Below are 25,289 nucleotides of genomic sequence, written 5' to 3' on the forward strand. Positions count from 1 at the left end.
TTAATCCTATGTCAACTTCTTAATTCAACTAACATTCCACCCCCTTCTCCTTCAATAATAAAGGCATGCTTGGTTAACAGTATAATTTCTTGTTGTTAAAATAACACTCTATTTACAGAAATGCAAATTCCTCAGTTATAATTTCACTTGCTTGGATATAAAATGATTCTCATTAATGGTGTTAAACTTGTACGGTCTTAATGAGAACACAAAAGACAATTTTCATGTACCATTATTTAAAATCATGTCAGCATGGACACCTATATTTCACTTCACAAAATTTAAGTATATGTCAGTATGACTTCAATGTCAAAGTGAAATATCAAACTTTACCTGAGAGTTTTCAGATCTGGTTTCAACCATCCAGTTGCCATACAGTGTAAGAGCAGAGGAATAAAGTAATTTATCCTCATCAGTTCCATCACCAATCAAAGACAGTTCACCAAGGAGTGAACGAAGGATACACCTCCCAACTTCATGATCACCTTTCCCCCATGATAACTGTGCTTGCTCTAGCTTCAACTGTCCCTGAGCAACTGATGACAATCTTCCAACTTGTGACAACATACAAAGACAACGATATCCTACGTGATGCCAGCCCTCAGTCCGTGCCAGTTTAGCTGTGCTAAGTTGAATATCTGCTAAGTATACAGCTAACTGCTGTTTCATTTCATCATTCCTCTCTACCAGCACTGCATTATGTAACAACACTGCCCGCTGTGCAAGGATTGGTTCTATGTATTGAAATTCACTGAGATTAAGCTGCCCCTGCTTATTCCACTTATCCAGAACTGTTTCTACATTATCAACCTCTCCCGACTTCCAAGCCGACACAAAGTCTTCTATCTCCTGCAATGTTTGAAGCTGTGACAGGGCATGATAGAGATTTTTGCTACATTCCAAGCTTGCATGTGCTAAAGAATCTATAACATACTTTCTCGCTGCTGCCACCGCTCTTTCAACACTTGTAAAATCTAAATCACGCATTGCTTTCAGTGACATGTAGTGATGTTTCTCATACTCTCCTTTTGCTATCAGTGACTCCAGGCCACTAGCAACATCTGTTTCACTACCACATAATTTTTTACTGTTCTCTGTGGATAACAGATTCCACTGACCAAGTCTCCATCCACATTCATATTGGTAATCCTCATATTCAGAATGAATCCCACCAGTCAGATAAGAATTTTGAATATGATACAGACCAAGCCTCTTCAATGCATACAGCATACCTAAAAGAAAAAGATGTATGGTAATGTAGTACATATTGTCACCTCTAATGCTATACACATCATGTTTCACTTTGATACATATGAAAAGGAATTTCCTTTCAATCCACCACTTTAAAAAGAAAGATTAACTGAATACACCACACTTCAAATGCAAGAACAAACACACCTCCTGTTGCATCTTCATTCCCACTGGACAGCAAAAAGTCATATGAGAGAAGCACATTTTGCCAATTACCAGTTAGCTCATAGTGACTAATACGTGATTGAGGATCCAATATATGTGAAGAGCCACACCCATATACAGCATCATCATCACCAATCTTCTTGTAAGCCTTTATATAAAACATCATAAATCACAATTTAATTAACATTTATGGTACAGGTATGGGGAATTTAAACCCCATACTACGGGGCTGACAGCCAGAATTTAACTCAAGGTTAACGGTTTACTATTATGTTAGTATAATGCATGGTCTGTTAGGGTGTCTGTAAGCCATGGTACACACCCAATAAAGGTTAGTAAACAGTCCACACAACAAAAAAGCAACATCTCCTAGGATGGCACATATGGAGAAAGTGTACTGCAATAAAAGTTGTACACATAACAAAATACAATAAGGAACACTATTAGTATTGTGCAGTAACATCTTACAGTGTTTGCAGCTACCAGTTAATGAACTGTTGTAAAAATTTCGACAAGGGAACCACAGGTAAAATCTATGATTATGAAGATGACTCTGTCTTCTCAGTTGTTGTACCATGTAGTCTGGTAGAAGTTTACTAATGTTTTATCGATGCTTACTGCCTCTTACACATCGGTACTCTTCTACTAGAGTATACTGCACAACAACCCAGAAGATAGCCATATTGAAGGATAACACAGTTTACACTAAAAAATATAGTACATGTAACGATTTATTTTACCTCTTTCAGTATATTTTGAAGTGTCTCTCCATTTTGTGCACTTCTGTCACAGATGTACTCTAGTGATGAGAGAGACTGGCCACCAGCACAATCAATGTCCATGCTTTCCCTGAAACACACCATAACACAATTCAATCAGTTGTCTCAAAACAGAGTAAAATCTGACATTTTGAAAACTGTCAGATCTTTATTCTGTATCAATCCAACTGATGGCCTATTGCACTTTGTCACCACTAAATACATATATTAAATATGAACAAACATGCAGCACAAATATAACCTGAATATTGTAGATGTTTACTAGAGGATCTTTTGCAACACCTAAACACAAGCATTGATATAACTGCAAACCAGTTAACACTATCAATATCAGGGTTGAGAATTTTTCCTGGGGAAGTCAAAATTTCATACTCACAATTAAAATGTTAACTGCACATGACAAGACTCAACAATACAACTTTTCCCATGAGTTTATAAAATTTGGTTTTTAACATGTCCTATATAAATTATAATTGTAAATATACAATACAGGAGATTATGATATCTCTCGAAATTTAACACATCAAATTCAAATCCTACAATATTTATAATGTAAATAAGTATGTTTAGATGAGCTAGTAGTAACAATATTTGTAGATAATTATTTGTAATGTGCATGGCACTGGTGCTTAGACAGCCCACTGCTGATTTCATGGTTAGTGAATCAATGCTGAAAGAAAATAAATTCTGCAGTAGATGGCTGACTGTGGGGGGAGAAAGAAAACCCCCTCCCCCCATAAATTAAATATAAACTGAATAGGTTTTAAAAACAAATCTTCATTAATATTATGAATCATAAGTTTGATGAAAATGCAGTTCACTTACTTTAGAATAAACTTCTCTTCCATCCAGTACACTTGTTTGTCCATCATTTCATTAATGCCTGCGTGAAAATTAATTCTGTTATAACTTCTACCTTCTTCAAAGACAATAATAAATAAGAACATACCTGCTGTCATCACACCACAGTTCAGCATACAAGATTGATGTAAAGTATGCAGAACAAAACTGAGCAGCCTGGGCAACATGTAGATAATTCAATTCCAAACATTGAGAATTTGTGCCTTCCTTCCTGTAAAATTACAATTATCAGCAACTGTAATGAGGAAACAATTTTTCCTTCTTCTGCAACGGTTACTATTGCTGTAAATATTAAATGAGATGTGGAGGAAAAACACCAGAACTTTACTTTTAAGGTATGACAGAAACATGTCCTGCACATCCAGCTTGAACACTCTCTTCTTCTTATTTTACAGGGGGAATTCCTCAGATGCTTAGGAGAGGATTACGTACGCCTAACAAACTAAAGCATGGTATACTAGTGAAAACAGTGTGCTACCAGAAGAATAATAGTTATTATGCCAGGTAATTAGTATGTTTAGCATAGTGATAGCTTCAATTTGCGGACATCACAAAATATAATCTGCTCATTATGCACACATTCACAACAAAGGTCACCGTATTTACTTCTACTCTTTCGATACTTTTCCCAAGAGACTGCTGATGAATCATTATTTGCATAGACACTTTTGTACAAACTATCACCCTACTCATATCTGGCAGAGAAATTGAATGTTGAGCCTTTACCAGCTGTGTAATGGTTCATGTGGTCTACCTGCCATGTGTCACTATAGCATAATGTAGTGGCTATAAATTGTGAGTTTGCACATATGCAAAGCACATTTAAGATTGTAGTATCAAACTGTCCTGTATCTTACCTTTCTTTGGGCTTCAAACATTTCTGAAGTCGTGCAAAATGTACAACATTTAGCATACACTGTACAGATGCTCTATTGAAACACACCTGCTCCTTACAATCTAAAAACAACAAACAATAATGTCAACTAACATTACGTGTTAACAACATTTGCATATGCAGAATATTCTTTACTGAGTTTTTACTGGAGTTTGTATACATGTTACAGCAGTGAGAACATCATAACATAAGCTTCCATTACACAGAAAACATCAGACAAAACATAAACATAAAATTAATTATTATTCATATAGTGAATTTCCGTAGGAAAAACAAAATACAGAGTAAAATAGGTTTTGCTAAGAGCTTTAAGTGCACTTCTAATCAGCTGAAAATTACGCAGTTATATTTAATGCCTTCTTGAAGGGACAGGCTTCCACATGTGTTCAATAAGAATACTGAAAACCTTATGCAAATGTTTTGAAGATCACTTTGTACCCAAGAATATAAAGCCTGCCTATACAAACATTCTGGAAGTGTTTTTTTAATTGCAAACTTATTTCAGAAAAATGATGATTTAAAGCAATGCAGTAATTATTTCTCCTCAATGGCACTGTAAATCCCACATGCAAAAAGCTTTATTGGGGGAAAGACCTAAATGCTTGGAACATAATATTAACCAGTCAATTAAATAAATGATAGAGTATTATTGGCATAGAGCAGTGCAATAACTCATGATGTAATTTGGAGCTTGGGTTAATAATGTGGTGAGAAAATGCATGCATACAGTAATTAATTTTCACTGCATTTTACATGCTAAATTCCAAAGATTTGGTTTCTTGCAATTTATATTAGCACCCTACAAGAATGCTGCCTTTTTCATGCAGAAATAAGCATAGTATTGTCTTACACAAAAACACAAGTACTGAAAACTCACGTCTGAGAACTGGCAATGGAGAAGTGCTATGTCCTTTGTCCAGTTGGACACAGGCCTCAAAGTGACTCCTGAAGAAGTAGCAAATGGATCTATTCATGATGATGTTACAGACTTCACTGCCTGTGCTTAGAACAAGATACACTAATAATGGCAGTATTTGCTCTGCAAATGATACCTGCAATGAAAAGTACACCAACTTCAAAACAGTTTGATTATATTGCAACATTACTCACATACTGTAAAGTTTTATGTAATGTTTTCTTATTACTAGGAGTATAAAAATCCACCTCAATCTACTCCTACCTCAAAAGAATATTCCAACACCTTGCAAGGTTGGAAGAGATCTTGGGAATTGATGAGACCACAAATGTTAGTTATCAAGAGGTCCAGGGTTCAAATGCATGACAAAAAACAAAAATGTAAAAACAGATGTCAGTATGACAACCAATCACCTGAAGAAGGGAGCAGAGCCAGCTCGCAGAATGTCATGTATATCATACACACCACAAACAAAGGGCAATGGGCAACAATATTTGTATAATGAATCAACTATCACATACATTCAGATCAATGTAATTTCATGCTTTACCTTCCTGACTTTGTGATGTACAGGTAAGGTACACCCATAACAAATATGGATTTTTAACTGGCCACATCTGACATAGTTCTTTCCATGTGCCTTCCCTGATCCTTAACTCTGACAACATTTAGACTGCCAGGAACACCAAAAGCTATGGAGCTCACAAGATGAAAATTCCTAATGCCAACCACCATCTTCCCTGTCGCTTAATCAATCCTACTCTACAAGTAATTTCCAGACTCTTGCCTGGCAGACAGGGGCTACAAAGGCTAAAATATTGGACACATTCTAAAGAAAAGTGTTACCCCCCTTTATCAATTTGTTTGAGTGGTAGAGTTGTAAACATTTCTTTTTTTGAAAGCCACTCTTCTAGAATTGACTGGCATGCTTATTTGTGGCTTGCAGACAGACTGATTTGTAACATAATAGTACATCTCTGTATCATGCTTACCTTTGCACTGCAAACAGGAACTAACTGTGAGATAAAGCAATTTTCCTGTGGGAATGTTTTCAAGATAGTGCACACCAAAGAAGTGACCCATTTCTCATGGCTACATTCTTCCACAGGACACCACAGGCAATCTACATCTACTGTTTCATTGAATTTGTCCTCATTTACAGTCAGTGATGAATCATGTCTTGTATTTCTGTCTGCCTTGAATGGTATTATATACTGGTTATCAAATCCACTGGTACCTGCTAAAACCAAGTAGTCACAAACACATTTATCTTACACAAAAATCCATATGTTATTAAAGATGTGCTAGCAACACACTACGAGTGTTAACATAACAATATGAAATATGAAAATTCTTTATAATTTGAATCTGAAACAAGTACTATGAAACTTAAACTCAAAGTTAACTAACTTCTGATAGTAGAACCCAAGGATTCAATACCACTAAAATAAAAGTACACCATATGACATTGTGTTCATTTCCTTAAAACCTATCCTATGTGCCCAGCCCATTGTAACCTCTTAGACTTCATTGTCTTAACAATAACAGATGACCTATACAAAACACAGTTAATCAATATGCCCATTTACTTCATTCTTCCTAGGTCCAAGTATTTTCCTAAGCACTTCATTTTAAAATGCTTGGAATGTATGTCCTTTCCCCAGAGTAAGAGACCATATTTCACACCAATGAATATATATAAAAACTACATCTTTTGAGTTCTATATTTTCATTAAAACTCAGGTCCTTAGAAGAAATACTGGGAGTGGCTTTATTTTAAAATCTCCATCAATTAATTTCTTACATTCAACTCGCAAAGACATAAAATTTACCTATGACCTGTTGACCTTCTCGAGATGCAAGGATCTTATACAGAGCTGCACTAGCTGCTTCCACCACGATGATGTTCTCATCGACTAGAAAGTCCACCAGAACACTCAAAATGTGAGCTGTGAACATCAAAATGGAGCTGTTTCCAAACACATTCCCTTGTAATTCCTGGCTTTCTTCTGGCTTCAGTATCATGGTGGTCAGATTAGCAGGTCCAAGTTCACCCAAACATCTTGATGCTTCTTGCCTGATCTGAGAATTGGGCATTATTAAGCATGAATTCCATTTGTAACACCATCCTGATCACTATACAACTGTTACAAATGTCAGCAGCTACACTGTTTAATAAGCTAGTGTTCCCAGAATGACGATTTCAACTCTCAGTAAACTATAATGTCAGTGCGGTTTAATTATTGAAACTGGATAAAAAACCTAATTTATTGCTTTAACACTCCTGCAGTTCTCTGTTCAGTCACCAGAGAGGACCTCAAATCCTACAATGTCACATAGACTTGCCTCCATCTTCAGCTATCTTAATGTGTCTGCTGCATAATATAGTACCACAACTTATGATTCATGTAAAGATAAAGAAACCAGAACTGTTATACTCACCCTTGAATCTGGTACAGATGTTAGTTCAACCAACATGCATATCAACTGATGAAGCAAACTCTTGGCACAATCCTCAGAGAATCCTCTCATATCATTCAGTTCCTTGTACAGCATATTCAACTCTTGCTTTTTTTCAGAGAGCTGTAAAAATTACATATATAGTAGTAGTGATTTTAAAAGTTCCTTAAGCAATGATGCAAAGAGGGAAAAACTGAGGAGGTAGTAAGATTGACAAAAAAAATTAATAATACCTGAGTCCTCAGATGCTTTAGGCCTTCAGCTCTACATCCAAGGTTCTTATTGCCAGCATTTAGGAAATACCTAATACTCTCTTTAAGAGTATCCATCCTCTTCGCTTGTACTATTGTGGTATATACCTCATGCATTTCTTCAAATATCACATCTCTTGGGAATGGATCCAGCATCTCAATGGCTGGTGATAAGTGCTTACTGTTCTCAACAACAAGAAACCTGAGTAGTGCTCTACTCTCTGCACCCAAATCACAACTCAACTTCGCAAGTGGCACAAGAATACCCACAATCACCAGAAGGAATGTCTTTACAACAGAGGAACAAGCTGGGAAGCATTTACTGCAAAACATCCTGTAGAAGTGGCATGATGCAACAGCCAAAGAAAATTCCTTCCTTTGGTAACTATGTTTTATTAAATGAATAAGAGTATGTGAAACATCTCTGATAACAAATGTGGCCATGTCACTAAGCCCATCTCCTTTGACACCTAGTTCATTTACCAAGATATCAGCAAATGTAGCATAATGATGGAGAGACTTTAGTTTATCTTCAAGCGTTGGTACTTGATGAATATCAACTGCAAGGCACAAAAGTATCTTCTGTATGCAGTCTGAACTTTCTTTAGCCAAGTATGCAACAAGAGAGAGCTCTGGTTTTGGAGAATTCTCCTGCCAAAGACAGAAAACAACATGGAAATAAAATTAGAGGTTTCTGACAAAGGTCTGTTACAACATGTAAAACTGTTCTTTTGGACTTTGTCCATCATCTAAATTATAAAATCACAACATTTAAGACAATGCATTATGCTTTCATCATATGACAAACACAGAAGAGGAAAGAAAACCTACCTGTTGGGCCTCCTGGTCAAGCTAACCTCAGACCTGGACCTGGTCCAGGGACAAAGCGTTCATCATAAAAAACTTGCACGTTACAAAACAAAACAGAACATAATGTAATCTGTACTCTTCACCGAATATTATCAGGTTAAATGAAAGATCATGGGATGGTCGAGGCAAAATGGGAAATGAATGGTTGAAAAACCTCAATGGGATACCATTTTAGAGTCATAAAATATGAGAAATATATACAACAGACTTTACAAAAATAAGTATGATAGAGCATAGTGGATTTAAGTAGTTCAGGATACTGTCCAATGGTACACTTTACACTTTCATGTTTCAGAAAGCAAGGAATGTCTACCATCAACAGTTCATTGAAGGCCCTGAATCACTGGGACTGGCTAGTTACATAAAAATATGAACAATGAAAAACCTTGACTTACCTGTAGATACAGAAGACTTTTTGTAATTATGGAAATACTGAAGTATGGTAAATCAGGATCAAACAAGATCTCTTTGCTAACTCCACAAAGTTTACCAAAGTGTTCTGGATCAAACAGAAGTCTCATTAAATGGACAATAACCCTATCCAGTTGATGGTTCAAGTGGTAAGTTATTCTGTCCTCAGGAAGAATTTGTTGTAACTTTGTATACAGACGTTTTGCAATTCGCACATCCATGTCTTTCAGACCATCAGAAAAGTCAGCAGCAAAACATGGCACACAGCAAGCAATAATACGGGGGCAGCATAGCTCCGCTAACTTTGCCATTGTCTTGCCAACTTTACGAGATACAATCTCCAAACATTCATCATCTTCCCTTTGCAGTAAAATAGGAACAATCACCTCCTGGTACTTGGTGAAAAATTCAGTATCTGATATGCAATCAAACAGTACCCATGGAAAATCCTGTTAAGCAAAATTATAATAAATAGTAGTTGTAATGAAAATGTTCATGAAAATTTACATCTAATTACTTTCAAATTCAACACATTCCTGAAATGTACTGTAATTCAAATTTCAGTATTAACAGACTGAATTACTTCACTTTCATGCATGTTACAAAATGACATCAGAGTGACAAAGAAACAAGGGCTGCAGAAGTTTGTTGGCCTAAACTTGTTCACTAAAACCAATAGAACTTCTATGAAAACAGAAACAGCATAATCCAAATAGGCTATTGGGGCTCAGAAACAGAAATTTAGTATTTGTGGAAAACAATAGAGATATTTCAGCACCATCATTATAAACCTAGCAGCAGTAAAGGGAGTATTCGTGTTAAGAAACCAATTCTAATAACTTTTCTAATGATAAAGATACTGTAGCATAGAATCTTCTTGTAGGTTCTGCTGCTAGATTATGAATACTGAAGGCCAGACATCACTTTCTGTGTGCACTGAATTACTATTTGTTAGTCACTGCCTCAAAAACATCTATAACAGAAATATGGAAGATGAAATTACTCTTATTAGGTGCTGAAACTTCATTGAGAAACATGTTTAAGATATCATCATAACATAATTTATGCTATTATGTAATTCACTTACATTTATTTTCTAATGTAAAATAAATTTTTTTTAAAAAATACCATACATTGTATCCATTAAATTCTTACAAACAAAAGATTACAAGAAATAATTACCAAAATATGAGTTTTGAAACATAACAAGGCATAACAATGCTCACGCACTGACTGACTCTGTGAATGGCATAAGCAAATGGATGTAATTTGAAAATAATTATTTGGTGCTGTGATTAGCAACAAATGGTTAATTTGAAGTTGCTTATCATGGAGAGGAAACTAGTCTTCCTAAGTGATTAATCTAGTATCAAATAAAGATTTATAGAAGAAGTACAAGAATTCAATTTAAAAAATTAGAATATAGTATCTACTATGGTACCTGAAGTGCATACTGTTGTTGTCTCCAGTGTACTAAAATGTAATTTAGGTTGGTCTCCATTAACTTAGTGATATTAGGTAATTTCAAGCTCTTACCCACAAGCACAAGTACTTTGCGAACCAAGTCTGGAGAGAAAAAAAAACACATTATATTACATACATCAAATATGTAAAAATCAGAAGAAAATTAATACTCTCTCTCACATCTTGTAGCATGACATCACATTCAGCTACTGTCAGCAATATGAAAGAATTTACATATTAGCATAGGATAAATTCCTAGTAACTTATAACATAGCACAATGGTAATGTGATGAATGTCAAAATTATGTTTTTAATTACAGACCTACATATTAGTCACCCTTCCTCACCTATATTCAAGTTCTTCTCCTTCACAAGCTGCAATACAGAAAATAATGCCTTCTTACGCCAGAATGGACTAACGACAATAAGAACAGCAAAGCAATGCAGTGCACTAGCAGTTCGGTTTACACTTTCATCAACCTTTTCCTCCATTGTTAAATCACCCTGTACAATGAATAAATAAAATATATAGAGTAACCAACTACAAACCATTAATACTAGACTGGGACATTCTGCTATATATACTATTACAAATTTCTAGATATGTACAGCTGACACAAGATATTCTTATTTATTTATTTAGTGACTTTTAATTGAAATGTATGCATTTATACATTCTGAATTAAAACTTATATTTTAAATTAACTGTAGTGGATTCATTATATTTCTGCATCATCTGTCTGTTACGTTACAAACCAGGTTACTTGTTTTTCATCATGTTTTTATTATATTAATCACAATAACACAATCAATTAATTGACAAACAAGCATTCTATTAAAAAATGTTACAGTTGTACTGTACCTCAACAATGAAGGATGATATAATTATAACACACAGTTTATCAAACATCCTCTTTTGCCATGCAAGACGATTTGCATTATGGCTTGCACCACTCTGGTGGCTGAAAAGAGTACCAATGTATTTCACTGCTGTCATCCTCATTTCATGGAATGGACTCTTGATATGAATTAACACTTCTTCTGCAATTGGTGTTACTTCACCTTCTACACCATTAACAACTGGTGTTCCAGACTCCCATGTGGCCCAAATAACATTGGGATCAACCTGCAATATTATCACAAGTTTTCAAAAACAGGAAACATTAAGTTAGTTCAGCACCAACTCTACAGGATGTAAACAAAAATCTAAACCTATTTTTTCACAAGTGTAATAAATAACTGATAGACCACTACACCATATTTACTGTGTATAACATGCAGTTTTCTTTTTCAAATCTCATTTGTAAGTTTTACTACCCCTCTACACAAATACAAGCATGAGGAAAATTGTCAAATCAGCATTTTGCATACCTTGTTCATGTCACAATTTGTTGCAATAAAACTCCCTAAACTGAAACATCAAACTACCAATCTTAATAAGTCTATTAAATTTTCTATAATGACAGTGTCAATCAAACATCATGGCCAAGTGGTTATCACTAATGCTTTGAATCTGGGAGGTCCTGAGTTAAAATCTGCGCTCAGAGACTTACTATCCTGACAGGTCCTTCATAGTTGTCCTCAGCCTATTATCTGATGCTATACAGTCTCAGCTACTTACTGGGAACGACCCGTCCTTCAAGTGCCTGAGCACTGCGGGTCCCAACTTTTGGTTGGCTTGATCTATGGACATTCAGTAGGACTCCTTGGACGAGGGATCGGCCCGTCGCAAGGCCTCTACCTGTACACAGGACAGCACAACACAGAAAAACACGGACAAACATACATGGCTTGAGTGGGATTCGAACCCACGGTCCCAGCGACCAAGCGGCACAAGGCCCGCGCCTCAGACCGCGAGGCCACTGCGGACCCCCAGCTACTTACATCATCATTAAATAAAACACAAATAAAAAAATAGATGACACTGTCAGGGACATACCACTGCTAGCTCACCCAGACACTTGATATAATGAATGCTGACTTCAGGGCCATACTTCTTTTTAAAATTAACATTCTTCTGGAAGGCCTTCAATAAGACCTTTGAATTTTCTCTTGATCCTGTGTCTTGTGCATGTCTGAACACACCTAAATTATAACACGGACAACAAATGAGAGGTTGAATATAGGGACAGTTAAAATTTGTAACACTATTCTCTACATAGAATGTCATACTCTGCACATCACTGGCACTAGGCCATTGTCTAAGTTTTTACATTAAATTAATGACAACATATTCTATAGACTGTAATGACTGGTGCATAAGCAATGTTTGCTATCCAACTTATTTCTGTGTGGCTTGGCCAGAGAGAAGTCCAGATATCAAAACCAAGAACCACTGATTAAACTGAAAATAATATTTTAAATATTCTTGTGACTTCTTGGTAAAAATCTGCTCAAAATGTAACTATACAATCATATAAAAGCATGAACACTGGAGCATTCACTGAACATTAACTATGTAACAAATCATTTTCATTAAATTATTTTTACAATAAATTAATTTCAAGTCTTTCACTTATAAGAACAAAGAAATTAAAAATAAGAAATGATTTTAAGCACTCAGTACATGAGCTTTCAAAGTGGTACATACCACAAAGAAGTTGCAGAATGATAAGAGCCGCTTCATAATCCAAATAATGTTTTCTACATAAGGCCTGAATAATCCTAAGAATTGAAGATACATGAACTTCTCTGAGTTCTGGACAGCTGAGAGCTCTTCTTGTCACAGCAACAGCCTATAAGGACAGGCAAAACATTACATAAACAAAACACAGAAACATTCATGCTCCAAGTCTCAAGCTGCAAGTATTAATCTCACTTTCATAATCACACTGACTTCTAGAAGACATCAAAAAAAGGGAAAGTGTTGGCAAGAAAAAAAAGAGAGGGGGGGGGGGGAAGGAAAGAAGATCCATTGATACATATAAAATTTAAGCAATGCTAGAATAAGAAGCTGTGCACTCATGATAGTTCTGGTGAAAATTGTAATTTTCACATTTGCAGATCTAAACACTGACTCCTTCATAAAACACAGTATTTAAACTTCTACTGAATAAAGGACTGTAATAAACATATGAACACAGTTGTCAGAAAATGTTTGAGTGGGGAGATTTTTAAGATAGAAAATTAACATAGCTGCGCTACATTTTGGTTGAACAACCTGAAGGGAAGAACCAGCAATGGGAAGAGATTATTACAGCAGAAAATAGGGTGGGAAAATATTGACTATATTCACCTGGTTTCTGGTTCAGGATAGGGACCAGTGATGGGCTCTTGTAAAAACAGTAGTTAGTTATTTATATTTATAAGTCATGTGCCATGTGTGATTCATTTACCATTTGAAAATAACGAAGCGAACTAGCTGGTTGCTTGTCTTCCAGGAGGAACTGCAGCAGTCGAGTCAATTCTGCACTACATTGCTCACTTAACATTTTACCTGTAAGAGGAGACAGTGTGGATTTAGAATTTATAGTTCAAGATCTAGAACTGCGCCTTCACCTGAACAGTAGTTAGCTGCTCAAGAAATTATATGCTGTTATAGAATGAGAGATGAGCAAGAGAGTGTATACAACTTACTGCATCTAATACTTTGCTACAGAAATTAATTAATTAATATATAATATTTATACTGTGTGTGTGTGACAACTTATACCAATGTTGCAGTAGTTGACAGATGTCTGGCAGAAGAATCTTCAAAAAAATCCACAAGTGTATGGTTGCCTATAACTTGGGAATGTAAACATACCATGTGATACAGAATGCTATGTACATACTCGGCATCACACCATCAGAGCATGATAGGATTGTGAATGTATGGGAATTAATGTCATATATGAAAATTTAGGACTCAGTATAAGGCACAAGACATACAATCTCTTCTGCTCGTGTATGCCATAACTACAACCAGATGATTCTGGTCACACATTGAAGTAAGTACTTGATACTGAGATCCTGACACTGCATATAGAAATATAAAAAGATGCAGAAAGACAGACTTTGACATGTTGATTCATGATAGCATGGTTAATAATTACACTTTTGGTTAATCAGGTAGTATGCATGCTACTGCACAAATCAAAAGCAGTTATCTGCAAATTCGCAAAGTCTGAAACAGAAAGATAAATGTCCAAACTGAGATCAAGATTTTACCTCAATGCTATCTCAAAAAATTGACTTATACATGCCTAGTTAGTATCTAGGTGTAATGAAGACAACTTACCTGTGTAACAGCAGCTATAGGAGCACAATACACCTACAGCTTCAGTCTGCACTTTTTCTTTTTCTGTTAAATGTCTCACATCCAGGAGGGAGGATGAAGCTGAGATCACAAAAAAAAAAACATACTCATTCAAAATGACTGCATCAAACTTGTAATTCTCTTGTGATACATTATTCTGATTTGTTATCAAGGTTAGCCACAGCACCAAATTTTATGAATCACACATGGTTTTTGAGATTAGTTAGTTGCTAATATGTGCCTCTTGTATTTTGTCCATTTTCATCTTGTACAACACATATCACCTGCTACAATATTAATCCATATCCTGCAATCATATGGTATCTAAACCATCTGACAAAATACTACTGAAATTAAAAAGAGTTTAAATCTCAGCACAAGATTCAACAAAGAAAAAAATGGATAATCTATGAAATATCACAACTTAATTCAAAAATACAAACCGAAATAGAATTTAATCAGTAAACCTTAGTAATGACTACCAATATTAACTTCCATAAATTATGTTACGGCAGAATGAAGAACAATAGTTCCTTTCTTCAAACTTTAGACTCAAATTAAATACAAAGTTTGCACATACTTACATAATAAATACATTTTATTAGACACAAATTACTATGCATTATCATTTCTGCATAAAGTAAAATATAACTACCATATTTTATAGATGATGATGATGTGTATGCATCCAATTATAGAGGAAACATTTTTTAAAAAATGGCTACTATACCTTCACAATACACAATTTTAGGGAGCATTTATCAAGGAGAAAGCATGTTATATAAACTGGAATATACAGCACAGTACTAACAATCTTTGGCTTATACATTAGCTACTTGGTACTGACTGTCTGAAGACATTCTGAATTCTGACAAATGCTTCAGTCCATTCAGAAGTACACTACTTTACCAGCATAAAGTATGGTAGAAAAACAGAGCTCAGACAAATGCAGGCACACATTATCATACAGTACATGTATCAGCAGCAGAACACACAAACCAACATGATTCAATGCTTTAAGAAGTAAATATTTTAATACCTGAGGTCACAAACTGATATCTCACCCACTTAATACTATCAAAGCTTTTATTTAGGTTCTTACACAGAAATTTTATATTTTCGTACCTTCTTCAATGATGCTGGAGCCCGAAGAGTCCATAAATACATCATAACAATCTTCTTTCATAGTAAACTGTAATTTGTTTAGCTCTACAACAGAAAAAGTGAAAGCTTCCATCAGTACAGAGATAACAGCAGTTCCTGCTCGTACAAATAATTACATTCCTGGAGAGAGTTTGTAAAGTTAAATTTCATAAAGGAAGTCAATATTCCCCATAAGCACAATGACATAATTCAGGGTTACATTCCAGGATAACCTATATGTGACCAAAATAAATTATAAATCAACCAATTTACTGCCTGAAACAAAAAATATAAAGAACGGAAACATTAGATTATTAAGTATGCTTTAAAAATACAGCACCAACACATAAGAAGGAGTTCAATTCTTAAAAATCACTTCAAACAACAAATACAAAATTACTCTTAATTATTTAATTTAAAATAATAGTGAATACATTACAGTTAGTTAAGTGTGATCATCAAAATAAAAGAAAGTTCAATTTCTAAAATTATTCTCTTCTTTCTATTCTTCTGAAGAAATAAGAAAATGTTCAAACAGTAATAAGATGGCTCTGAGCTGGGATGTTACAATGTGTGGTCTGGTAGATACTGAGCTATGTTGAAGAGGAATTTACTGCCTCCACCTTAAGGGTCAGTATCTACAAGTCTGCATGGTACAACACCCTAGATGGCACACATCTTCATACCTGTTGCCATGTGAACCTCAAATATTTCCAAACAGTAATTTAAAAATTTACTGAATGGTCTTCATGATGCCAAGATGTTGATTTTAAAGTTATTTGAGTGAGTGCTGGTCAGGTACTGAAACGCAAACTCCATTCTAGAAATAAAGAAGAGATCAATATACTGTACATGAAAGTTAAGTAAGTCCCTGTGACATTTGTAGCCTAGGAAGTCATGTGCTGTACTACTAGCAGACTAAAAAATGTTGTGTTTGTTTTAATTTAATGTAAGCTTTATTGCAAATAGTTTATAACACTGGAAATTATAAAACAGTCAGTAATGACAAAACAAATAAATGAATGATATTACGGACAGCAGAGAAGCGACAAACAACAAAATGTGAGAAATATCTTTGTACTTAAGACCAATGTTCTCCACTCAGGAACAGGGGAGGTTATAAATTCATATAATATCACTTGACTACAAGGCCGCATACATCACAAGTATTCACTTAACTCTCACACACAGTGATGAAAATATTCTACTTTACCCATGCTGATTTCTTCTTGTGAATGCATCACTGTAGTTACTTTGTACACAGCATCCAGTAACTCTTTAGGTGTCAGCTCTTGTACAAGTCTCAATACATCTTCATGAAGCTCAACCTCAAACAGCTGTCGCACCTTGTGCAATACACACAAGACAACTGATAAGTTTGTCTCCCGTCCAGTTGTCACAAGAAACCCCTTTGCAAGTGAAGCCAACTGAGCCATCATTTTCTGAACTGCACCAGTAAGACTGTAGGATTGAATAAAACATCAGCTATGCCAAATATGTATGATTTGAGGTTTACACAGTGGTGAGTATTAAGATTTCTGTCTTCTGGGTTGTTGCGCCGTGTAGTATGATAGATGTTTACCAATGTTTCAGAGGTCATACTGACTCTGTCATCAGGGCGATGAATGTGCCAATTGAGTGGAGAGGGCTAGGTTTATACGGACCAGACAATGAATAGAGTAGTTTGTCCCTAGCCAATGCTCCCATTGTATCATGCTCGTAAGGTTCTTTTACATGCTGTAAATCTATGTCATGGGACCGCCAGCTTTACTTCCCCTCCGAACGAAGTTGTGCTACGGATATTTATCACCCTTAAAAATCCATCAACCTCAGCCGGGATTGAACCCGCAAACCTTGGGTTCAGTGGTAGGCATGCTAACCACTAGTCCACCCAGTGCTACAGACAAACATATCACTAATATGTAAAATAGCTTTTATTGATGGAACATTTTGTACTGAAACAGATAACCTTTACGAATACATTTTTATATAAAAAATGCATTTAAATTGCAAATGGAGGAGAAGGCCTCTAGTAGAGACTGAACAAGCAGACGTAGACAGTAGACAAGAAGTGGGTCGCTCTGATGATAAACGCAGGAAGCACCTATGAAATGTTGGTTAACTTTACAGGACTACGCAGCACAATATCCCAGGAGGCTGTCATCTTCATGGTCCAGCATAATGCCAATCAAATCAAATTTTGATTAAAATATGGTTTCCTAAGTGAAATATTGTAATCCCATATCAATTAAGTGGTCTTCAAGACCACATTAATTCATGTCACATAAGTAATCAGAACTTTACACAAAATTACTGAAAAAATAAAACATTACGCTTACCTAACCGTAGGAAGATCACATGATGTAATTACATTCCACTTCAGCATCCATGACAGTGTACTTAAAACAAGTAAACACTGAGAAACATAATCTGTAAGTAATTTCAGCTTTGTGGTATAATCTCGGGGTACTACGACCCTTTCTGTGATCAAAGAACAATCTCTTTTCATTAGTTCTTCTAGCTTATCTCTTGCTGATACAATGGTTAGTTTCGCACTAGTATTGTTTTTCTCATTCACGCAAGATGAAACTTTACTGCAGTTTTTAAAAAGGAGACCCATCTCAAAAGAAGTTATCATATAGTCATCTTCAATAGAATTTGTGATAAACTCTTCATTACGTGTGTTATCACTCATGCAACTGTCATCAACTTCACATTGTGATTTAACAACAAGTTCAACAAGTAACCTTGACATGAATGAAGGTGTAAATGGCACCAAGTTCAATTCAGTAAGTCCTAAATCTCCTTTGTTTGGTAACAGCCAATCTAATAAGGCACATCTCAAAGATTCAGGCTGCTGGCTAGCAGTCTGATAAGGTGCTTTTAAGCGAACGCTGTGAAATCCTTCCAGAGTTTCTGGGAGATCACAACACTTTAAAATCACCTGGAGTGTTTGGAGGCTATGTTCTGAGAGTTGGATCGTTCCATTCAAAAACATGTAAATAATATTTGAAGGTAGATGAGTTTTCTGATGTAGTATCATTGCTTGTAGCAACTTATGGCTGCTCTTCTCACTCTGGTTTAGACCCACAGTTCTGCAAATCAGAACGCACGTAATTATTTTCCTAGCCTTCTTTTTCAACTCCTTACATTTGTAAGCTATCTGTATTTGTCTGTCAACAATAACTTTTGAACCAGGCTTATCTTCACAAAAATCACACAAATGATACCTACTACAACACTGTATTTTTCAAACCATACTACAAAAGAATCAATATGGTGGGCTGCGAATTTCTTTGTGCAGGAACAACATGAGACGAACTCAATGCACAGTTCAGAAATTTTGTCTGATAATACTTATTTGGACAATATGTCGATTCTGTTAAAAAATATTTGTAATAGCATTATTTTCACACAAATTAATATTTTTGGTTTGGCAGTAACTCATAAACCAATGTATCTGTTTATATAAAATTTGATGAAATGTGTACTAAACAAACTTTAAACCAACAGATTATTGAAATTACAGTGAAAGACATACCACACAATGCAAAAATCAAAATCATACCATAGCTTAATACATTCAAGTGCCATATATAGCTTTTCACCTGCAGTCACTCACCTCAATGTTGTTTCCCAAATTTTTAACCACAACAAACTGATTTCCTTTGCATTCAAGTGAACTTGTTTCAAACCCTGCTCCACTTTCAGCAATGACTCACAACATCTGAAACATCATAAATTATAAATTGTACATCACAGCGGCTTGTTGAGAAACACAATGAGTACTATAGGGAGCACTAAGATCAGGCTACGGAAGTACTGATATAAAATTCATCAGTTGTAAGAAAATAATCTAGTCTAGAAAAACCTTTGTTACTTTTAAGCCGCGCTAATTATGCTCATTTTTAACAGTTATCATGCACACTACATCTCCACTAAATTTCTATTTGGCAGCTCATTAATATTTGAATATTTACTGAATAACCTGCAGCCTAAAAGTCTGATAGCCTGCTTTTATTTGACTCTTCACTATAAATAAAGGAAATTCATACTGGTGTATGTAAAGTTATATAATGGTGTTGACATCACAGAGGTATGTGCAGGATTTGGTATTAATTTCTCTTGTTGCTTATGGCTGTGAGAATACTGTACTGAATTTTATTTTATTTCAGTTTTATCTTCAAAAATAAAACTGGAAATATTACTTTGGTACAGACAAAATATATAAAAATAATACCACACAAATGCCTTTTTGTTTACTAATATCTAAATAACTACATTTCCCTATACTGATAAAAGTAACAAGAATGTTTTATATAAAATATAACACACTTACTGACATAAGTATCCCATTACTATGGAATCTTTGCAGGTGCTCTGTAGTTCTGTCACTTGACGTAGCAGTGCTACAAACTCCTGTTCCTTCAAGACATTTGGGTACTTGGACAAAAGCGAGCTCATTAATGACAGCCTGTTACATGCAATATTCAGTATTAGTATATCAGACACAAGCTAAAAAACTGAGAAACTGAAATGGCAGATTTTTGGTATGGCAATATTATTTTAAGGTAAATTAACTAAAACAATGACAATGCTTATAATACTCCATGGTCCAGATATGTGTTTCTTAGATTGTTCCAATAAAATAGTTCCTTTACTTTCAGAAGGGAAATTACATATACAACACAAGTGGATCAGAAGTGAGTATCTGGAAGAAAAGAAAGGAACACGTAAAAATAAATTTTAGGAACATAAATACCATTTTAGATGGGGGTGTATGATCTGAAGCTCAAGAAGAATTCATTATTTTTAGATGGGGAATTTGCATATTATGATTTCCTTAACGAGCTTGTGGAATGATAAAATTTGGGAACCACCGATTTAAGACAAAGTATAACTTTAAACAGACTATAAATTAAATTCTCAAATTTAGCATACATCAACGTTGACAGACATGCAACATGTACAACTGAATAAAAATTGGATGTTTCAAAAATATTTTCATCTGTAGATCCTTTCTAGTATTATATACAAATTTTATATCAAATAAAATAAAAAGGCATAACAATGACAGTAGCATACATAAGTTCCCTGAATATGTGGAATAATTGTAGAGACTATAGATTCACATGGTAAACCAATATGCCAATTAACTTGTTTTGTGACAATGGTTCAAATTTCACACACCACATGGCAGTAAGGTACTAAGTGTGTGCACTATATATTTTAAATCTGAGTATTCATGAAGTGACTGTGCCACAAACACATCAGAGAAGGTTCACTGAATCATGGCTTCAATACAAAATAATAAGTAATATCACTGTTCTCAAACACTCTCTGTCTGTTTTTTAATATACATCATGAGGCAAAATATAAAAAGTGCTTACCAAGGCCAAATGTCTTGTGTTCCTGGTGCACTCAGAACTTCTATGATGGTCTGGATTCCTGCTACAACTCGTCTCCTTTTTGGCATATTATAGGACATACTCTCATTCAGCACATGTGAATTTGTCACATCCAGGACACTGCTGTTACCTTCAAATACCTGTACATAGGACCACACACTGGCCAGCCACTTACATACCCAGATCAGGCAATGATTTTTCTATTCATCAACAAGAAAGCCTATGGTATTCATTTAATACATCTCAGAGATAGTCTGCAGAAAACTTTGCCTCCTACTCTTAATACAGCTGAAGAAAATAAATGCAATAACCAGTAACAACATTCATCCAATCAAGCAAATAATAACTCATTAAAATAATAACATCTAATATAATACATAAGGAATTTGAATGTTGAAAAGAACAGCACCAACAACAAGTTAAAGAAGAACATGACTGAAAAATACTTCATTACTTTTAATAAAAATATTATAATAAAAGGAGACTGCAAACAACTAAATATATTTCACCATTTAGCTTTCAATTACTTCATTCAAAAATATCAAAATTTTGGCAAGTAGTATAAATAAAGAGACCAATTAAAATAAAAGAACATAATGTAATGATTGAACCCATTTAAAAATACATGCATGATTTACGTACAAACTAACTACACTTAGCAAGTGCTATAACAAGTGTAGAAAACTGAAGACAATACTTGTGTGTCAGAACACGTATCTGCAATATAAAATAACATATAGAGTCAGTGGGATGGTCTATCACTACTCACAAATGCACGCTTCAAAAGACCAAGAATCCTCCTAAGTGGGGAGGTCATGGCCCGAAGCACCATAGATAATCATTATATAAATAGTTACATTGATGGAAATCAATTCTATTTACTGAATGAAGTCATGAACTTGACCACTCACTTTTAGAAAGTGCCAACACATAAAACGCATGGAGCTTTGATTCCATGCACCACATATGCCTTCACTTGTTATTTATTTATGGCTTACTTACGATGCTGTCAGTAGGTCAAATCAAAGAATAATTAATGAATCAGAAAGGAAGTGGTTGTGCTTAAGCATGGGGACTTTACTTTTATCTTATCAAATTCCAAAATGTGTCACACTTCTTTGAAACCAACAGAAAATTAATGTGTACTGGTATTATTTATATATCTAAATACTACAGTATTCCTGCAAATCATCAGTTGCAGAAAAGGTGAGATTTCAGGCTCTCACAATGGCAAGTATGAGGATGACTGTCTCCAGGATACTAAAACATGTAATCTGGTAGATACTTACTGCTTCAGAGCATTTCATAAATATCAGTCAATATCTAACAGACCGCATGGTCAACATAACAGAAGACAGAAACCTTTAATTGCAGACATATTTAGAAACTATGATGACCTTTCATTATGCCTATAGGTAATACCTGCTTGCAGACTTCAACAGCCAACTGCAAGAAGTTTTCTCTGAGCACTTGTATTTTGCACTTGCTGCGCTGAACATTGTTTATCTCTGTATCTACCAAGCGGTATATAGAATTCAGATGGCTTTGCCATTTCTCCCAGCTGTAGGCATAAGCTGCTCCCTCACCCTGCCTCGTGCCATATGGGTGATGAAGATGCATTTGAAGCAAGAGGAAGTCAAACAACAAACCCTACAGAATATTGAAAAGTTACAATTCATGTTTTTCCAGGCTTGATAACCAAGTATTATGAATTACAGTTCATTACACTACAAATTGAGAGAAAATTCACACTGAAAATCTCATCACCCAAGAGCTAAATGCAGAGTATAGAGACAAATTTCTCGGTTTCTACTATTTCTACTGCAATTAATTCCTTTTTGAACATTTACTCATTATCAGTAACAAAAACAACCGTTCACTAACACAGAATCAACTGCCATGTAATTAACAGTATGTTGACAAAGAAATCATATTTCCCTCCATATGGGATTTACCTTCTTATCATAGCGATCTTCTAGTCGGTTCTCATACAAATTAATGACGTATTTTGTTATATCTTCACCAAACTTGCATGTTACCATTCTACACTCCTTGGCTAACTGTAAACAAAATCATAATAATTTATCTTTTCAATATTAAAGTAATTCAATTCATTATACCAGTATTATGCTGGACATTGTTCACTATCTCATGTGTGATATACATGGTATTCATCACATTACAGATGTTGGCTCTACTTCTGTCAGAAGTACAGATAACTTCCAAACACTACATAAGTTAACTAAATGTCAGACAATGGACAATTGCTAATATAATACTAGCATGGATGCAGGATATGAATAAGCAGTCTTGAACAGCAGATAATTAGTGATCCTAGAGCTTGGTAGTGAACTAATAGCTCATATAAAGAAAAATAACATGTTATGAAATGTTACAGAAGTGTTTTACATGGGTTTAAAATTTCATGTCACATTAAGGAAGAAAAAGTAGACTGTATTTGAGAATATGGTGCTGAGAAAAGTATCTGGACCAAAGGAGCAATTAAGTGAGGAGCTTCATAATTCATACTCCACCAATTTGAACAAGATGATCATATCACAGAAGCGACATGATGGGAATTGCATGCATGACAGAAATGACAAATGCATATAAAATTACTGTTGGAAAATAGGAACAGAAGAGACCATTTTGAAGACCTAGGCATACATGGGAGGACAATATTAAAATGGGTCTTAAAGATACAGGATGTAAAATACGTAAGTCATTCACTCTTGAAATGTTTTGTGTAGGAACAGCAGGAGCAGTGCCCTGATAACTATAACAATTTAATTTATGTTGCTTTACCTGCTTGGAAACTGTTATTGCAAGTTTAAGCAGAGATGCTTGTAATGCTGGCAATTTGTCAAGGTTTGAATCCTTAAAAGCTCTAGCAAGAGGAGGAAACCTGTAAAATTATAAATTCTTGTTAGGTCTTCATAATTATAAAGAATTATAAATTTACAAAATATATAATTTATTCATTAACAAAGTCTCTCAATTTAAAACTGAAAACTTTTCACAGATCAAACTGGTACCGCTTTCACATGTTCCAGGAAACCATTTCTGCTCACGATGATTTTAATTTTAAAAAAAGATCAAACATGTCCGAACGGATTAATGCAAACATGATAATGCCAGACTGCAGGAAAAGTCTCCATAAATACATATAATGTTACGCATTTACTCACACATCCTTTTTATAGTATAATTTGTATACTTACAGTCCAGTGCAAAAATAAGATAAAATACCACTTTAACTGTTCAAAAAGTGTCACTTAATAAGGGTACAAATGCAATAAAAAAAAACTGACAGGTTGATATAATTGAATTACCTCAAATACCAGCAAACGTTTATCATTCTTTTCAGCCACATATACTGTATACACATAAATTTTAACATAAAAGAGGCCGAAGTATCAAAACTATTTAACAGATATGTTTATCAAAGTATCAACATCAAGTAAGATCTGTCACATAAACGGACATACTTCTTTCTGAGCTGGAGTCCCAAATGTGACTGAAGGGTACCACACTTAACAATCCAGTATAATATTTCTGCCACTGGAGCCTTATCCAAACCAGTGGGTGGTTCCTCATACAACATAAAACACACATCCAATAGCTCTGCAAATGTTAAGATACAATTGAATTAAAGTACAAGTTTTTGTACGCACACAACAGACTATAACCATATGCAGAATTAAAACCAAAATGCATCTTGAAAATACAAATGGTATCCATGTAACATGCAATTTAAAATTTTTTCATTATTTTCTGATGCAGTTGCAAACAACAAAGCAGATTATCCATGATGGATCTACTACATACAGAAACAGTTGAACCAATTCCATTAGCAATTATATCACATTATTTTTTAGACAGAAACAAACCCTGAAGATGTAGTACAACTTTAACTACCTCACACTGAATTCACTTGATCATTCCATAAATGAGTTTCTTTACCTCAGACCCACTAACCTGTGAGCTACTAAAGAAAGTCATTAAATAAACTATAAATAAAACATGTTCTTTGCGTATACATTTACAATTCTGGCATAAGTTGTGTTCATTACTGAATGTTATGTTTTAGCAAACAATACAGTTGCCATTTCAAGGTCAATATCTCTAGGGATAACAGAAGTTAGAAAGCTCTTATAAAGATCTGGCCATCAGAGTAG

General features: G+C 34.8%; 1 protein-coding gene across 5 annotated transcripts in view; it reads right to left on the reverse strand.

The window, feature by feature from the left end:
• tefu (Serine/threonine-protein kinase tefu) overlaps nt 1–25,289 on the reverse strand; it is a 41,007-nt gene that overhangs the window by 9,413 nt on the left and 6,305 nt on the right. For 4 of the 5 annotated variants that reach the window (XM_087358658.1, XM_087358660.1, XM_087358659.1 and 1 more), the window contains exons 6-33: nt 24,600–24,735; nt 23,917–24,016; nt 23,067–23,171; nt 22,534–22,761; nt 21,094–21,251; nt 20,043–20,177; nt 19,326–19,430; nt 18,043–18,798; nt 16,917–17,164; nt 15,686–15,769; nt 14,543–14,641; nt 13,659–13,759; nt 12,914–13,058; nt 12,263–12,408; nt 11,186–11,449; nt 10,671–10,827; nt 10,301–10,425; nt 8,844–9,308; nt 7,561–8,229; nt 7,310–7,450; nt 6,700–6,949; nt 5,860–6,107; nt 4,829–5,003; nt 3,914–4,013; nt 3,145–3,267; nt 2,157–2,265; nt 1,399–1,564; nt 334–1,232 (exon numbers count right to left, since the gene is read on the reverse strand). In XM_087358658.1, the coding sequence (XP_087214784.1) occupies nt 334–1,232; nt 1,399–1,564; nt 2,157–2,265; nt 3,145–3,267; nt 3,914–4,013; nt 4,829–5,003; nt 5,860–6,107; nt 6,700–6,949; nt 7,310–7,450; nt 7,561–8,229; nt 8,844–9,308; nt 10,301–10,425; nt 10,671–10,827; nt 11,186–11,449; nt 12,263–12,408; nt 12,914–13,058; nt 13,659–13,759; nt 14,543–14,641; nt 15,686–15,769; nt 16,917–17,164; nt 18,043–18,798; nt 19,326–19,430; nt 20,043–20,177; nt 21,094–21,251; nt 22,534–22,761; nt 23,067–23,171; nt 23,917–24,016; nt 24,600–24,735 (6,437 nt within the window). The remainder of the gene's footprint in view (nt 1–333; nt 1,233–1,398; nt 1,565–2,156; nt 2,266–3,144; nt 3,268–3,913; nt 4,014–4,828; nt 5,004–5,859; nt 6,108–6,699; nt 6,950–7,309; nt 7,451–7,560; nt 8,230–8,843; nt 9,309–10,300; nt 10,426–10,670; nt 10,828–11,185; nt 11,450–12,262; nt 12,409–12,913; nt 13,059–13,658; nt 13,760–14,542; nt 14,642–15,685; nt 15,770–16,916; nt 17,165–18,042; nt 18,799–19,325; nt 19,431–20,042; nt 20,178–21,093; nt 21,252–22,533; nt 22,762–23,066; nt 23,172–23,916; nt 24,017–24,599; nt 24,736–25,289) is intronic. The other variant, XM_087358661.1, reaches the window with a different exon arrangement.

The sequence above is a fragment of the Zootermopsis nevadensis genome, unplaced genomic scaffold (genome assembly GCF_977971745.1).
Source record: "Zootermopsis nevadensis isolate Lab colony 2312 unplaced genomic scaffold, Znev_1.0 Znev_ptg000030l, whole genome shotgun sequence".
Taxonomy (NCBI): domain Eukaryota; kingdom Metazoa; phylum Arthropoda; class Insecta; order Blattodea; family Termopsidae; genus Zootermopsis; species Zootermopsis nevadensis.